Source organism: Camellia sinensis, chromosome 14 (assembly GCF_055761805.1).
Source record: "Camellia sinensis isolate YWXY chromosome 14, ASM5576180v1, whole genome shotgun sequence".
In the NCBI taxonomy this organism is placed as follows: domain Eukaryota; kingdom Viridiplantae; phylum Streptophyta; class Magnoliopsida; order Ericales; family Theaceae; genus Camellia; species Camellia sinensis.
In genome coordinates, this window is record NC_138974.1 from 57,437,451 (window position 1) to 57,456,355 (window position 18,905).

General features: G+C 34.1%; 2 protein-coding genes across 2 annotated transcripts in view; both read right to left on the reverse strand.

Moving 5' to 3' along the window:
* Window positions 1-18,905, reverse strand: part of LOC114271881 (cytochrome P450 71B10) — a 266,140-nt gene that overhangs the window by 135,668 nt on the left and 111,567 nt on the right. The window lies entirely within an intron of this gene.
* On the reverse strand, window positions 291-5,096 carry LOC114271931 (phenylalanine N-monooxygenase CYP79D16-like). Its single transcript, XM_028213592.1, has 2 exons — window positions 4,158-5,096; window positions 291-923 (listed from the first exon to the last, which is right to left on the reverse strand). The coding sequence occupies exons 1-2, from the start codon at window positions 5,094-5,096 to the stop codon at window positions 291-293; spliced, it is 1,572 nt and encodes a 523-aa protein (XP_028069393.1).

Here is an 18,905-nt window from a genome sequence, read left to right on the forward strand (position 1 = left end):
ATGATCATGAAAAATTTATGATCCTTGGATTAACTAGATTAGTGTGTGGTGCTTTATTCTAAGTGTAATCCAAAGATCATAAAGTTTTATGATTATTTTCATGAAAAATTTTTCCTGATACCTAGCATTGCTGAACTTTTTTATTTATACTCATAGTTCTCTGTCTTGTTCAACAGATCACACATTACAAAACAGAACACTTCACTTAGTGCAAACTCGAAATTAAAACTAGATCCCACCATTTACCACTGTTTTTGCTTTTTTGTTTCACACACAACCCCTGGTCTTGTTCAAAGTGAAATATACAAGTTCTCAGCCAACCGTGGCTTTGCTAGAGCAAATAGAGGTTTAGCGAGAAGTAGGTCACCCGGAGATTCTATGAGCTCAATATGTGACACAGTGGGTGGCAAGTTCCATGTGAACCCTTGGAGGAGCCTAGCCATTAGCATGGAGGTCATTGTAGACCCTAGTGTAACCCCTGCACATCCACGCCTTCCGGTGCTGAATGATAACATGCGCAAGTCAGGGTCAGTGATCAATACTTCCGAGCCATCGTCCTTGAGGTGGCGCTCTGGTTTGAACTTGAGTGACTCATTCCAAATTCTAGGGTTTCGGCCAAGTCCAGGGCGGCTTAGCAAGACATGGCTACCTTTCGGGATGAAGTAGTTTCCGACGATAGTGTCTGAGATGGAAACATGAGGAACGTTGAATGGCGCAATGGGGTGGAGGCGGAAGGCCTCCTTCACGCATGACTTGACGTAATTGAGCTGTGAGATATCAGATTCTTGGACTAGTCTCTCCTTCCCTACCACTCTGTCCAGTTCCGCCATGGCTCTTTCTAGGGTTTCAGGTTGATTTAGCATTTCAGCAAGTGCCCATTCCACACCATTTGATGGGTTGTCCACTGTTGCTATCATCAATTCCTGTATACATATTATTATTATTATTATTATTATTATTATTATTATTATTATTATTATTATTATATCGGCAAAATAAATCTTTATTGATGAAAATATACTAAATATGATAGGATATATCAATAAAGAGAAGCTCGGAGTTACGTGAGGCTCGAAGCTCCAATCGGTGAGAAGCCAACAAAACAAAACAAAAGAAAACAGACTAGCAGGCAGTGCAGGCACCCAGATTACCCAAGCAAAGCAGCAGAAAGCAGCAAGACTAACAGACCAACACATCAGAATGCTAACACGCAACAAAGACAGCTAGCAAAGCAACAGATCAAAAGACAGCAAAGCAACTGAAAGCAAGCACCCAACAATCACCAACAAATCAACAGATCATCACCCAACACATCACCAACAAATCAACAGATCATCACCTAGATACCAAAGCAGAGCAGCAGACTGCAGCAAGGCTAACAGACCAACTTATGCAACCAGCCAAGATATAAACTCAACAGCAGCAGACTGTATACATATTATTTTAGTCATTATAATTTTAATTAATTCAATTTTAATTATGAATTTATAATTTTGGTTCAATTTAGTTCAACTAATTATAATTTTAAATTTTTTTTAGTGAAAAATATACTCGTAAGTGACACATGTCACATTTGTATGGATAAAATTAAAAACTTACTCAACTTAATGAGTTAACACATAACCAATTTAATGATCACTTTAAGTTTTTCTTCTTTTTTTTTTTTTTAAAAAAAAAAAACACTAATGCATTATCAAGTGAACTAACTTGATATAAAATCTAAAATTAAAAATCAAAATTGAATCAATTCATTTCAATATATAAGTGTTTTGGAGACCAAGGCTAAAAGTGTAAATCCCATTGCAAAAAGTATTTAGGGACTAATTAAAATTTGGAAAATGTTGTTAATAAATGTATTTTAGGGACAAAATAAATTGGTTTCAAAAATATTTGTTTTTTAGACAAAGCTTTTGGTTCCAAAAGGTTAGTAATTAATTACTAAATGTCTAATTTTGTTGTTAAAAATAAAATAATAACACTTTTGGCAACAAAAATATTTTGTTCCTAAATTTTTGTCTCTAAAATCTTAATTTCTTGTAGTGATTGAAAATGCATAGATCAAAATCATACAAAGGGCAACATATAAGAACTATAAATATAATTTGCACTAATTGATATGCGCCATAAGTGAAAGAAAAAATATTAGAGATCCAAAATATTTTACTAAATGTTTTATCAAATGTTTCACATAGGTGTGAGACCCACACATATGAGTTTCACACCCATTGAGACATTTGGTAGAATATTTAGTAAAACATTTGGGGTCTCAGCATTACTCTAAGTGAAAAGTGAGGTGTCATTTATGAGACATTTGGCAGAATATTTAGTAAAACATTTGGGGTCTCAGCATTACTCTAAGGGCATGTTTGATTGAAATGATTAGAGCATGAGATTGAGATTATTAATCCGTACGTCCAGTTATCACATGTTTGTTTTGACATTTTGTTTTAGGATTATTAATCCAATAAATTTGTAAGATTATTAGTAATTAGGTAGGGGTGGGATTGTGAATACCACACTAATTTGATAGGATTATTTATACCTCACTATTAGTCTTATAAAATCAAACAAGGCCTAAGTGAAAAGTGATGTATTATTTATGAGTAATAATACAAACCAACCACATCATCAATTCAGAAATTATTCAAAAATCAATTTTTATCATGCTTCACATGAATTTCACATTACACAAATTGATCTCTACTATATAATCACTCATTCAGGCAATTCTGAATAGATAAGCATGAATTAGCAGACTTTTTCGGTTTTTTTTTTAATCAGCAAAGAAAAATTTCATTAAACAGTATGAAATTAAAAGCACAGGAAGATGACATGCATTGAGAGAGATTCGGAAATATAAAAATACTCCTACTACTACTACTCGCATCCATACAACCAACCCCTAAGCCTCTCAGTTTTTTTTTTTTTTTTAACCAAAAGAGCTAAGAAGAACTTAACTAGAGAATTTAAAATACAAGAATCCCCACATACTCAACCCACCAAAAACACTCAAAACTAACTAAATGAACTAACCCAACACCCAAAATAAGCTAACAACACTAAACCACTCCTCTGCAGCTACAACTCCCAACACGCCTCTGCTGCGTGACCTGACCCAGTACGCCTCTGCTGCAAGAAACAATACACGCCTCTGCACTTCAGCCACCCACTCGTAGCTGCTGTCCACGCCACCCACTCGTAGCTGCTGTCCACGCCACCTCTAGGCACACCTCTACCGAGGAGACACCATAGCCACCGCCGGGAACACCACCCACTGCTGAATACACCGACAGAAAACACTCTTGCTGCAACACCCACCGCCGGGAACACCACTCACTGCCGAATACACCCACTGCAGACAGAAAAACACCCCTGCTGCAACACCCACTACCCGAGAACACCCACTGCCGAAACCCCCCCTCCCCCCAGGCCTTCTTCTCGCTCACACCCAAAATCCACGCCTATGCCTCTGCTGCCAAACTCCACAGACCAACACCCACTGCCAAACTCCACAAAAACAACACCCAACTCCACCCCTCAAACTCTCCCATGAGGAGGAGCGCCCGAGTGCCAACCGGACAAAACTGTATCACCTACAATACCCTTGTTTCCGCCCAAAAACGCACCCCTCAAACTCCTACTCGCCAAAAGCGCTCGAATGAAATCCCTGGCTGACCCTGAAGAATCGGCTATTACGGCAATGTTGAAACACAAGAGGACAAACTGATGACCAACCAAAGCAGCTCCTAAAGCACAAACTCTCCCGCAGCAACACACCTAGGTGGGAAGAATGGGGGACTCAAGTTTATTGAAAGAAAGAAAACTAACAAGGCTACCGCTGAAATGAGCTAGGCCAGCCGACCGCCATAGCCAAAGGCGGCGGCTGGCCAATCCAAAAAGAGGCCGGAGAAGGAGGTTTAAAGAGAGAAAGAAGAGGGGTTTTTTTTTTTTTTTTTTTAGAGAGAGAGCCTTTTTTTTTACCATTAAAAAATGAATGTCAGTATCAATTACTAATGCACAAAACTATTTTAAGACTTTTCGGTTATTTATTATCATATTTATGTCATCAGTTTAAGAAAAATGTTATTTATCACTGCATTTTTCAACATTTTATTTCACTTCCTAGATGTACTCATAAAGTAAAACATAACACTTACGACGATTTGCGCTTTGATCTCCTCCCGTGAGAGCAATGGAGTACCGTCTGTTTGTTTAAGCGTAATGAGGATATCTAGTATGTCCTCTTTCTCTGTCTTTGTACCATCATTCCATTGTTTGATCCTCTCGTCAATCAGAGGATCTTGATATTTCTTTACGCTTGTGGTAGCCTTTCTCATGATCTTCTCATGGCCATCCAAATCAAGAACGCCTCGTATGCACGGTATGTAATCAGAGACACAGAATGAGTAAAGGTAAGATAGGATAGTGAAAAGCGCATTGACGTGCTCTTCTTCTTCGACGCCTGGTCCTCCATCTTCCATGCCCTTCCCGAAAAACCTCTTGTTGAAGATCATCTTCCTTATCAAGTTCCCGCAGAAGTGTTGTGTGACAACCCTTACATTTACCAAACCACCTGTCGCGGAATTCATACACTGGTTGTACACAAAGCGGATAAGATGATCAGCTTCTTCAACTCTCTTATCATGAAGCCAGCGGTGTCTAGAAGTTGAGAGGACCTCAGAAGTGAGGACTTTTCTCATCTTCTTCCATTGATCTCCCATTGGTGAAAGTGCGGCTGATAAGTACCCTCCGCTTGCAATGTCTGCGGGCAGGCAAACAGGTCTAGAGGCGAAAACAGCGTCTTGTCTCCTCAGGAACTCTCGAGCAATTTCAGGGGAAGTAACTGGGATAACGTGAACATTGCCGAGGCGAATACACATTATGTCAACATTCATTTCCTCCATTAGTTTGTGTATCCATCGGAATGTAGGCTTATTTCTAAGCATTTGTGGGAGGCAACCAATGAAAGGCCATGGTTTTGGCCCAGGAGGAAGCAAGTTTGCATTGATCTTCTTGCGGAAGAAGAGAAAGAAAATCAATGCCAGGAAGAGGAACGTTGAGCATAAGCTCCAGATAGTGAATGAAATAGCCTCCATCTACAAGTACAACAACTATTTCTCTGATGCTTTGTACTTTGTAGTTGGTTTATGTTGGGCTAAAGAAAGGCAACTTATAGGCAATATTCATCATGGCCCTGTTTGATAGGGGATATGAAGATTGGGATTGGATATTATATCTGGTGGGGTTCATATATTTTATGTTTGTAATTTTTTTTTTGAAGGGGATATAATATCCGGTGGGATTGTATATCCCCCAAAAGTGGAGGATATACAATACCATCCCCCATTATATCATATCCCCTTGGTTGGGATATGATGTAAAAAGTCCAATTTACCCTTTTGTCTATATAACATAATATATTTTTTTGAATTTAATATAATATAATTATTGAATTTAATTTAATATTATTGAATTTAATATAATATAAATATTATTGAATTTAATTTAATTTAATATAATATAATTTAATACAAATTTTGAATATAATATTATTGAATTTAATTTAATTTAATATAATATTATTGAATTGAATTTAATATAATATAATTTAAAATAAATTTTGAATTTAATATAATATAATTTAATATAAATTTTGAATTTAATATAATATAATTATTGAATTTAATTTAATATAAATATTATTGAATTTAATTTAATTTAATATAATATTATTTAATTTAATACGAATTTTGAATTTAATATAATATAATTTAATATAAATTTTGAATATAATATAATATAATATTATTGAATTTAATTTAATATAATATAATTTAATATAAATTTTGAATATAATATAATATAATATTATTTAATTTAATTTAATTTAATATAATATTATGAGGGCAATCTTGGAAATTACTTGTTATATCCCACAATATATTTTGTAAAACAAACATGCATAACATATATCCAATCTTATATATCAAGTCAAAAAACATGACTTGGGAGATATACTATCCAATACCTATATCATATTCATTATATATCCTGACTAAATCTCACATCATATTATATCCTCCATTTTATATCCAGTGAAACAAACGGGGCCCATAAGTATTGCTGTAGTGTGATGTATGTTAATATGATATGTATGTTGTTTCATTAATAAAGTCTCTTTTCTGATATTACTTATGTTAAGTTACAATAAAATTATATCAATGATTTAGAATTAGAAAATATTATGCATCTCAAATAATTTATTAAATTTTTTATCAAATTTCTTATACGAGTGTGAGACTCATCCAAATTTATGTGTGTAAATTATACATTCATATAAAATATTTAATAAAAAATGTAATGAATTATTTAAATTCTTTAACATAACTCTTAAAAGTATTACTAAAGTGACCTTGACAGATATTATTTGGTTGTGATTTAACATAGATAATAGTAATGTCACCTTAGCAATACTTATGATGTACAGTGCTTGTAAAATAGACCTTGTATCACTTTTGTCAATTCACACCGAATCGTATCAATGATTTAGGGTGGTGTTTGTTTGAGGGATTGAGATGTGAGATTGGATTATTAATTTATTTGGATTAATAGTTTATTGTTTGATTTAAAATTTTTATATCGGATTATTAGTCCCAAATACTATTATTTCTCATGGGGGGTGGAACACAAATGAAGAGATAAGGAGAGATATGGGATTAGGTGATGAAATGACTATTTGACCTTCTACTATTTAATTATGTATTATATTTAGTAAAATTTAATTAAATTTAACTGTCTCAATTTAAAAATAAAATAATTTTATTTAATTTTTATAGATATTTTATTGATATTTTATTTTAAAATTTTGTTTATATTTTATTTAATTTCATTATTTAATTATTACTATTATTATTATTTTTTAAAATAAATTTATTTAAAATTTTAATTGAAAAAATAACATATATTTTTATTGATATTTTATTTATTTAATTTTTAAAAAATAAATTTATTTAATTGTGTAAAAAACAAAATACAATAAATTTTTATTTAATCTAGTTAAAAATAATTAAAATATTAAAGATATGTTTAATATTGCTATTACTTCGGAAATAATTCAAAAGGGTAAAATAGTCATTTGAACATTTATCCTTCTCCATAATATTCCAATCAAATATAGGATTCATCTAATCCCATGACTAAACAAACATGGAATACAAATCCAGTCCAACCAAATAGTTCGGGGACAATGTATCTCAAGACTAATAGTCCGGTGGATTCCAATCCCTCTTTATCCAGTTCGTCCAAACAAACACACTCTATAAGTATTGTTAAAATGGAGTTGGGTGCCTGTTGTGCGGTCTTTTGCGCTTATTTCGGGATCCGTTTTGATAATTCAAACCGTTCATATTTTAGAGTACATTGAGTAGAATATACCTATAAAAAATTAAGTTAATCGGATATCGTTAATCCTTTCATTAACTCACATTTGTATTCATTCATTTTAATACTTTAAATCATAATGTCATTTACTTTTTAAGATACAAATGTGAGTAGATAAAAGGGTTAACGATATCTAATTAACTTAATTTTTTACAAGTATGTTCTACTCGATATACTCTAAAATGTGAATGGTTCGGATTATTAAAATAGACCCCGAAATAAACTAATAAAGCCGCACAGCAGTACTGTAGATACCCCATTTTTGACTATCCTCAAGACTTGGACGTCACCGCTCGAACACTCGGTGATTACTCATGTTTGTGTTTCGTTTTGAGTTCCCGGAGGTCCCGGCTACGCGCCTTGCTTCAGGTTCTCTCAACTCGACTGTTCTGTGTTTGGTTTTACACCAAACACTTGTGTTTTTGCTTCTGAGGGTAGAAAGTAGATTGTTAGCTACCCCTGACACCCACCGGCCTTGGTTTGAGGCCACCGGCCATGTTTTGAGGCTATCGGCCATTGGTGAATTATACCATTGGCCGGTCGGCACTCAGTATGGCCGGCCGGCCATCTGTTTGGCCGGTGACCTCCTTTTCTGGCCGGTAGCACTTTTTTACCTTTTTCAGGCATGGTGCATGCCAGCTGTACCAGCTGGAATGCACCAAACCTGCCCCGGGGCATACATGTGGCTGTTTTGCCCTTTTTGTACCCTTTTTGGTCAAAGCTTCTTGTGAAAGCTTGACCCTCTGTCAAAGCTTCCTCAAGAAGCTTGCCAGCTGTCCTAGCTTCCTCAGGAAGCCTTGCACTCTTAGCTTGGCTTCCCTTGTAAGCCTTGACCCTTTTGAGTAGTTTCTCTTAGAAGCTTTGGTCAATTACCTTGCCTATATAAGAGCCCCTCCTCCTCCTTTGTTTGATTCAGCAAAAAACCTGAGGGATATACATATATACATCTGAGATATACCTTCTCTCTCTATATATATCTCTCTCTCTCATCATTTGTGTGTGTTTAAGGGCCTTAAGGTGTATTTTATCCTTAGTTTTGCACACAAACACACACTACTACACCATACTTCGAATTTGAGAGGCTTTGAGGGTTTGTTCTTGAGGTTTTGGACTGATTTTGATCAAAAGAAGAAGGCTACACTTGCTGTTCATCAAGGGTTCTTCAAGGGTAACTCTTTTACTTTAGATTTCCCAATCTTGCACTAGACTTTTGCCTATCTTGCTCATTGTTTTAGACTTTGTGTATAACTGAAAAACGTCTTGTATTTGCATGCTTAAGATACTTCATTAAGGTTGTTTTGGTGTTGGGGGTCGATCTCCCCTTCTTAGGCCTTGTTTGGCCCTTTTGGTGCTCTCTTTGCTAAGCTTTAGTTACCCTTGAGTATTAGCCTTCTCACCATTGAAATCTAGTGGATTTTCAGTGGTAAAGAAGAGGTTTTGAGGTCTTACATAGGGGAGGGACACCCCTCTCCCTTTATCTCTCTTTTGCCCTCATTTTTGGCTTATAAGGGTAGCATGTATGCTTGGTTGTATTTGGCCCCATTTCAGAAGTTTTTGGATGTTATTTGGTCACTTATTGCCTCTGTTTTTTGTCAGATTTGTGGTCTCTTACATGCATAGTATACTTGCCTTGCATTCCTCCTTTTTGTCTAGAAGTAAGCCATGCATTTAGGCCATGATTCTTGCATGCTCTAGCTTAACTCCATGAAGGTCTTAGCAATATTTCGCCATGCTTAAGGACTGTTGGGGGCTGTTTTAGTCATATTTTCCATGTTTAAGGTAGCCTCTTTGCATTTTGGCTTGTGAGCCTTGAGCATGTGGGTCTCTAGCATGCTTAGCCTAGCTTATTCTCATGATTTGGAATCATTAGGGACCATGTTTCAGTCCATAGATCATGCTTGTATGCATACACTCATCATCTCTTTCATGCTTTAGGGGAGTTGTTTTGTTATGCCTTGAAATGAGCATTGTACATGCCTATGTGTTTTAGGCTTTGAGTTGCCATAACAGTGGGTTTTGGGACTTATTTTGGTACATTAAAACTCTGTTTTTGGTTGCATGATGCATGTCATGAGTGTTTGGGGTAGTTGTAGTAGAATGCTCCTTGTCTTGGGCCTATTAGTATGCATGTTTGCGTGAACATTTATCCATCTTTTTTGGCATTTTTGGTTACTGTTTTGGGAGTGGGTTGAGGTCTGCCCTTTCTGTCTTAGGTCCACCATCGCATGATCATGTTGCATTGGTTTCATGTTTGCATTGTATCATACCTGCATGCTTGCATATTATTGGCTAGTTGCATTTCATGTCTTAGCTTACATGTTTGATTGCATTGCATTGCATCTTACATGCCTAGCATTGTACATTTGCATGTTTAGCTTGCATCACATTTGACATGTTTTGCATCTTAGCCTCATGTCGCATCTTTGAGCCAAGTTTGTATACATACATTGCATTGTTTGGTTTGGGGTGTCAAACCAAACTTGAGGGGTGATGAGTGTTCGTACTCCAAGTGACGAAACACATCTCAACCCTCGGTAGCTAATGCCCTTGACTTCAATATGATAGGGTGTTGGCACTCATCTCTTTTGTTGCATTCATTTACATTGAATTGCAAACTTGGCCTCTTAGGCCATCATGTGTCGAAATGCGCAATTGATGGCCCGAGGGTTGAGGGTCATGCTCCCTTGAGTCCTTTGCATGATAGGGAGTGTGTCCATGCTCACATTTGCTCAAAAAATTCCATGCCATACACTTCTTTGCCCTCTGCTGCCGTCAATTGCAGGTTCTGCAGGAAATTTTGGCCGGCCGGCTACCAGGAGTGCCGATCGACCAATAATTTGTGGCCGATAAGCTTGATCAGTGGCCAGTGACCATCCCCTTTGGCCGATGATGTCCTCACTTGGTCGGTGATGCTCCCCAGTGTCCATATAAGCATCCTTGGGACTTGTGAGAATTTTCAAAGGAGCAGGGCAGTGCAACCAGAGGCAACAGAGCTATGGCAATGAGTTTCCGGACGAGTCAAGCATGCATCATCCGCGCACCTCGAGGAAGGGCTACGGCCACCTTTCTTCTGCATTTAATTTGTTAATTAATTAGAAATTTTTGTAATTAATTATTTAGCTTGAGAGTTAATTAATTAGGTGGTTTGTAATATTTATTCGGTCCCTCCGAGTGAGGACTAACTTGTAATGAGTGTGGGTGCGTGTGTGCATGTCTTCCAACCCCCACTTCTTTCTCCTTTTTACTTACCTGCTTTCAATGGTTAGTATTATGGCATATTTAAATTAGCATACCTTATGCTATGCATGCGTGCATTCATTCTTTCATTTTGCATGCACCGGGCTTGGCGCATCATTCTAACTGTATTTGTATTTCAATTCCAAATTAAATATGTGTTAGTTGTAGCATTTCACATGCCATCTTTAGGATAACTGAGCCTATTGTAGTTGCATCTCGCATGTGTTGCATTAGCCATATTAACATGAACTAGGATCATGCATATGATTACTAACTAGCTTCTGTTCTGGCTTGGAGTACTAGGTAAGCATTTATGTTTTAGCATACCGCATGCGTGTGAATGTTGCCATAATAGCATGCTTACTATGAGGCTACGTGCTTACGTGTTATAACTGCCTGAATGCCTGTGGGTGAAGGTTGGGTTACTTAAATTGGAATAATGCATTGGATGTGAATTTTAAGCCTACTAGATAGTGGCAAAATCATCTTTTCTAAAGCCCACTTGAGGGTGGCGAAATCTACATTTTTAGCCTACTTGCGAGTAGCAAACCATTTTCAAAACAAGCATGAAATGTTTTGTTCCAATTTAGGCGATTTGGTCTATACTTGTTTGCTGCGCATAACATAGTAATTCTAGGCTAATAACCGAAATAAGAACACATAACGTTTTCAAAAACGGATATCACGGTTAGTAGAGGCCGATTTTCGGATCGGGCGAGAGGGGGTACTCATAGCTGACCTTCTCCAATCGTACCTGTTAACACCATAAATCTGCAATTTTTATTATTATTTATTATTTATATAATTGCAGGACACGTGGCATCCTCTTATTCATTTGGAAGTTAAAGGAAGTTATAAAGATAATGGAGAATATGAAGGACAAAGTGGATGAGTGGGAGGACAAAGTGGATGAGTGGAATGACACATGGCAAGACAAGAATGAAGATGGAAGAAATTGGTAGTTACTAAGTAGTTATTGCTGTATTTTTTCTTCTATAAATAGCCATTAATGGCTACATTGTAAAAGATCCAGAATTTATAATCAAAGATACTTGATTTCAATATTTCTTGTTATTTTCCTTATCTTAGGAGTAGTTTAACATAGATTTCTATTTCGAAGCATTTATTTTCAGCATTTCCATTTCGAAGCATTTTATGCACTTTCTTTTCGAAGCATAGGAGTAGAGGTAAGTAATTATTACTTTGATTGTTCACTCAATCATCTTTCTCCGTTCCCCATTCTTCTTTTAATTTTTCTTTTCTTTACACTTGGCAATCTTGAAGTCCTCTTCGTTGAGGCAAAAGAACCGTCAACACAATCGCTTGATAATTGGCTTGAATTTAATCTGTAAGGATTTTTCAATCCTTGCTGGCACGCTCACATTTATGATATTTTCATTCGTAGGAAAAATAAGCCAACATTTTAGCCAACATTTTTTGGCACGCCCAGTGGGACGTCAAGTGTAATAAATGGAAAATGAATTGGATTTGTCCATTTCAAATAGTCTAGATGAAATTTATTGGCGTAAACAAGAAATTTTGGATCTTCAAGAAGAGATCCATTTTCTTGATGAAATAAATTTTCATCCCTTACAATATTATTTGGTGGAAGAAAAAAGACACCATTTAATTGGAGAAATTCATCAACTTGATATGGAAATTCGCCAATGGAATGATGAGTTATCAACTCTCACTACCAAGTCTTTAACTGAGGCCTTAATGGCCGGAATTGGTGAATTTTTTCAGAATTTTTCCTTGGTTAAAAATAGCAAAAGCAAAGAGTTGATTTCATCAATGGCTCGGGGGGTTCAAGAATCCGTTTTTAAAGAGCCAAATTATGAAATTAACATAACGAAAGAGCATATTTTTGAGCCAAATTTGGCTAAGAATGATGTTTCATACATGGCTCGGGGGGTCCAAAAATCAATTTTTAGAGAGTCAAGTCATGAAAATAACATTCTTATGGGGGATTTTCATAAGCCATTAATGGCTAACATGGAAAAACAACCTACTTTGCCAAAGAATTATGAAAATCAATTCGGCGAAAGTCATGTTTTTAAAACAAACATGGTCAAGGATAATGAACAAGCCACTGTTCATGAATTCAAAATTTTTGACATTTTTCAAAATGTCAAAAAGTATGAATTTTCATGGTCACACTATACCATGACTTTTGGTGTTCAAAATCCTTTTTGGATTTGTGGTTCACATCAAAATATAATTTTTATGATGTGGCTAATAAAATTAACAAATTGTTCTTATGAGTTCGAAGCACTAAGAACAAGGGATAACCATTTAAAATGCATGAATTTGGCTAGAAAAAGCCTGTGCATTTAAATAAATGGTTGAAAATGACTTATCTTTTCAAATTGATGGCCAATTATTTGTATGTACACAATCAAAGCATCGAAGATACATTCGAAGCATCAAGAGTTGTTTCGAAGGTTGATTACTCTACTTTCGAAGCTGTATAAAGCTTTGAAGATACATTCGAAACATCAAGAGTTGTTTCGAAGGTTGATTACTTCACCTTCGAAACTGTATAAAACTTTGAAAACTTTCGAAATGTGTACATCTCTTCAAATATATGTAAAATGACAATTAATTAGTTGTCGAATAATGCCTGTTTTTGGCATCATAAGCTGGCTCGAAGAACAACAGTTTTGGTGTCTTCGAAGAAATAATAATTGGTTCGAAGCACAAAATTAATATTTCCATTAATTATGTGTGAACCAGAACATATAAGCTTTGAATAAACCACAATGGTTGGCCAAAAACAGCTTCGAAAGCCGTTTTGCCATAAGTTGCTTCGAAAGCTGTTTTGCCATAATTTTGTAAGCTTCGAAGCTCTCTATCTTGCATCAACAACAGCTTCGAAGAAATAATAATGGTGGTTGTGAACCTTCGAAGCTTTGTCGAGTATTTTTGAGGATGTAATTCGTCTTTGGTCGGTTCCATCGACCTTCGAAGAATGATTTTGGTCCTTTATATCACTTTCGAAGCTTGTTACTAGTCATAATTCGAGTCATCTAGTCATAATTTCATACTCATTTGAAGCACTTTATTGGTGTTGTTACATCATTCGAAGCACTTTACTGCTTAGGTTAGTCATGTGCTTGGTTCGGCCCTTCAAAAATTCAAGTAAACATCATTTTTAAGGGCCGCGGGGGGTAATGTTAACACCATAAATCTGCAATTTTTATTATTATTTATTATTTATATAACTGCAGGACACGTGGCATCCTCTTATTCATTTGGAAGTTAAAGGAAGTTATAAAGATAATGGAGAATATGAAGGACAAAGTGGATGAGTGGGAGGACAAAGTGGATGAGTGGAATGACACATGGCAAGACAAGAATGAAGATGGAAGAAATTGGTAGTTACTAAGTAGTTATTGCTGTATTTTTTCTTCTATAAATAGCCATTAATGGCTACATTGTAAAAGATCCAGAATTTATAATCAAAGACACTTGATTTCAATATTTCTTGTTATTTTCCTTATCTTAGGAGTAGTTTAACATAGATTTCTATTTCGAAGCATTTATTTTCAGCATTTCCATTTCGAAGCATTTTATGCACTTTCTTTTCGAAGCATAGGAGTAGAGGTAAGTAATTATTACTTTGATTGTTCACTCAATCATCTTTCTCCGTTCCCCATTCTTCTTTTAATTTTTCTTTTCTTTACACTTGGCAATCTTGAAGTCCTCTTCGTTGAGGCAAAAGAACCGTCAACACAATCGCTTGATAATTGGCTTGAATTTAATCTGTAAGGATTTTTTAATCCTTGCTGGCACGCTCACATTTATGATATTTTCATTCGTAGGAAAAATAAGCCAACATTTTAGCCAACAGTACCTAAGCTCCCGAGCCAAGGCAACTTTGGTGATGACGGACACGTGGCCTTTGGCACCGAGTCAGGATTTCCTAAATTCCCCAATAAAAAATATTTAGGTGGCGACTCTGTATCTGGCAAAGCAGTCCATGTTTGGCACTTCTTTTCTAAAAATCTGTTTTTTTAAAACGATTTGCCGGATTTGGACTCTTTGGTTTAGATTTAGGACCGTGACAATTTGAGAGTCCTGAACTGTAGCGAACCCAAAACGAACAGAACGGGACTCGTCCTCCCGGGGCGTTCGGGGACGTCTACAAGTACCTGCTGTGCTGGGTGCACAGTTGACACCCCAAATCCTGTTAAAATGACATTGGTTATGATTGATGGATAATTATTTAGTAATTCTAGAGTATGCACACGTGATATTTCATAATATTATGATTGGTGGAGAATGTGAGTAAGTGGAGTATTGTGTTGAGTGATTAAAGAATATGATAAGGCATATTGAATGATGATTGATTACTGAGTACAGATACGTGGTACTCCGAAAATATTAAATAATTTCCCATGATTCAGTTGTAATTTAACATAAATAATAATAATGTATAAATTATATGTATAGATTATATATGAAAAAAATTAAATTTATTTTATAATTGTAATCATATATTTTATCATCAAATAGCAAATCAATCTGATTTTTTTAATATATAATCTAAACATACTGGTTTAACATATGGACCTACCTGATTACCAAAATAGGCCGTTTGGAAGCCACAAATAAGCGGAGTAGATGTTCCAAGGGTGAGGTAAACACTCTCACCTTGTTTGGTTTGTTTTTGAGACATAAATTTTAGATAAAATTTTTTAATTTTATTTGGTTTAGTGATTTTAAAAAAAAAAAAAATCAAGTTCATTTTCTATTTTCTACACATTAATCAATCACTTTTTCTCTCTCCTCTCTCATTTTCAGTCACTTTTTTTCTCACACACATCTACTCAACTATAACAAAATATCAAATCATCAAAAACTCTCGTACTCCAAAACTATTTCCAAAATATATAACCAAACAAATCAAAAAAAATTCTAAACTATTTTCCCAAATTTTTTTTTTTAAAATTTATCTCCCAAAACCAAACCAAAAACATGCTCTATTTTTTCCCAAAATTTTCATTATCGTTTCTAGTTGTTGGTTTTCTTTTATTTTTATTTTTATGTAATATGTGATGTAATCACTATTGTACCCTTATTCTGGTAAGCATTTTGCCATTGGTTTTGTAATTTTGTTCCAATATTTTTTAAATAAGTTATTAATAGGTCTTATTTTTTAGACTTATTATCCATTAAGTTATATTGATAAATTTATCAGTCAGGACCTGTAAGTAAATAAGTTTAGTTAATAAGACTGATTAGTAGTGTCTCTAGTTTTTTTTTTTTTTTTTTTTTCCATTTTAGATGAAATTGATTTTTGGACTTTTATAATAATGCAATGGTAAGCCAAAAATGTCAAAAATGAATATAAAAAAAAAAAAAAGAAGTATTCTATGTGAATAGAATCTAATCATATAATCAGACATAGCCCTTTCATATGATATTTAGCCTCCGTTTGGGAAGTGGGTTGGCTTTTTGGCTTTTTGGCTTTTTGACTATTTTAGCCTGGGCTATTTTAGCCTGGTGTGGGAAGGGCTTTTTGGCTTTTTGGCTTTTTTGGTTTTTTTTGTGAGAGAGGATTGTAATGATTATGGGTTGGATTTGATGTTTTGTTTTTTATGGCTAAAATAGCCTATTTTGTTTTTTGTGGCTATTTTAGCCAAAAAAGCCTCGCTTTTTGCTTGCCAAACGGAGGCATATGGGTCCTATCCACTTCATATTGTGGTTGATTCTATAATCGAATTTTATATACTTTGACATTTAAAAAAAATTAAGAATAATTAGAGAATTTGTTGCAAAAGATTCTAGCAAAGCATTAAGGTCTTGTTTGTGACGGGCTATTTGAGCTAAAATAACTAATAAAGACAAAATATGTTAAAATAATCCATAAGTTAAAATGTTATATCTAATTCATAATCATTTCACTTTTTATCTCACAACTATCAAATCAACAAAATAAATAAATAAATAACTATTCAAATCTAACTTTTTTAACCAGGCTAAAATAATCTAAAAGTTAACTAAAATAGTGAACTTTCCAAACGAGGCCTAAATGTGTATAAACGGTTAGATGCATTACCAAAAGAATCCAAAACCAATTTCATTTAAAGTGAATAAAGATAAAAATATTCCAATAAAATTAGAGAAATGCCTTAAGTGGCGGTGTAAGATAACACAATTCAGCACTTAAAACAAAAATCAACTAAGTTCATTGGATAATTACAGCTAGTATCAATAAAAATGTTAAGTAACTCTTGAAATGTAGGATAAACATTAAGAAAATTTTAAATAACAAGAGACTTACTTAATGTAGATATAATTTATAACTATTTATGTATAATTTATGACTTCATCACTGTCGCCATCACCCCCCACCCCACACCACCACCACGCCGCCGCTGCCATTTTTGTTACCGCTAACACCTTCCGCCACCACTACTATTATTACTAATCATCACCTCCACTATTATTACTACCGTCGCCACATGTAAAAAAAATCTACTTTATCATATATTAATATTCCATATCACTTTTCTCCATATTCTTTCATACATCATTTTTTGGTCACCACTTTAGACAAGCAGTCATAATTCAAATGATTCATCTTGTAAATCTCACATTGAATATTATCTGTACAAAAAATACCTTTATTGAATATCAATAAATAGATAAATAAATTATATTTTATTTAATAAAATAAACAATTTAAATTTAAACTCATAATAATCGTCAATTATGAAAATAAAATATAATTTATTTATCTATCTAATAATGCCGGATGAAATTGATTCTCATTTTTACTATTGGACATATGTGGACACGAGATACAGACTCATAAAGTAAAATATAAAAAAGTATAAAATGTAGTGATATAAAAAGGAGTTGGGTTATGTTACAGATCTCAAATGATTTATCAAATTTTTTTTATCAAATCTCACACATAGGTATGAGATTCACATATATGTAAATTTGTGTGAATCTTACACACATATAAAAAGTTTGATAGAAAATTTAATGAATCATTTAAAATCCATAACATTTTCAAAAGGAGTTAATTACCTTCCACTCAAGAATATAGTGACATAGAAAGGAGTAGACTGTCTTTATTGAGCACAAAGTTTCTATTTTTATTTTTATTTTTTTTTTAATTTGACTTCTCTCAAATCATCCAATCATCTTTTGTGATTAACACCATTTCTAATAATTATTTAAATCTGCCGTCAAATTTAAATTTGAAGAAAAATCACCCATTTTTTTACACTAACTGTTTCATCAAATATATATCAAATCGATAATTTTACTTTTCTTTCATCAAACTGAGGACTAATGTGTCTTTCATCAAGTCACTGTTCATAGCGGTTTGATTTTAAACCACCGGATGTCATCTCTAATGTCCCTCGAATGACCACTTCAAGGTAAAAATTTGTGAAAAAATTACACTGACCGGTCAACTCCCCAGTCATCCGCCTGATTAACCCCTTAGATGACCACCTGAAAGTAAGAAATTGTAAAAAATTTACACTGGCCGGCCGGACATCTGCCTGATCATCCACTTGGTCGACCAATGTTCTAATTAAGCTTCAAAAATCTCCGTTGAAACACTTGATATTAAATAAAATTTTTACTCAAATTATTACTTAAATTTAATGAAAAATTTGATATATCATTAGAAATGCTCTAATATTTACTTATTTTAATTATTATTTCCGTACGTTATTTGACAACTATTAAAAAAATAAACAAATTTTTGAATTTTTATATAATAGGCCACGTGTAAGCCGCCGCAAAGGAGTAGACTGTCTTCATCCGAGAACTGGACACCTTTTTTTTTTTTTTTCCATAAAGTTATTAATTAATTTATTTTTAATCTTTTCTGTGTTAGTGTAATTACTGTTGTACCCATATTTTATGGGTTGTAACATTTGCAATTAGTTCTGTAATCAAAGAAAATTAATGAATTAGTTGCAAAATTGTAACAAAGCATTAAATGTGGACAAAAGGTAATTGCATTATGAAAAAATAAAAATAAAAAAACTAAAAACCAATTTCATTTGAAAGGTAGACAAAAAATATCACCAATGCTAAGGATATAGAATAAAAATATAAAAGAATGGTTAAGATTTACTGGGTTTAATTATGTTATCAATAAATACTCTATTTCTAGCATCGCACAAAAGATATTTGAATACAATTTAAAAACATGCCTTCCTCATTATTTAAATGCATTTTGGTTAACTTAATAA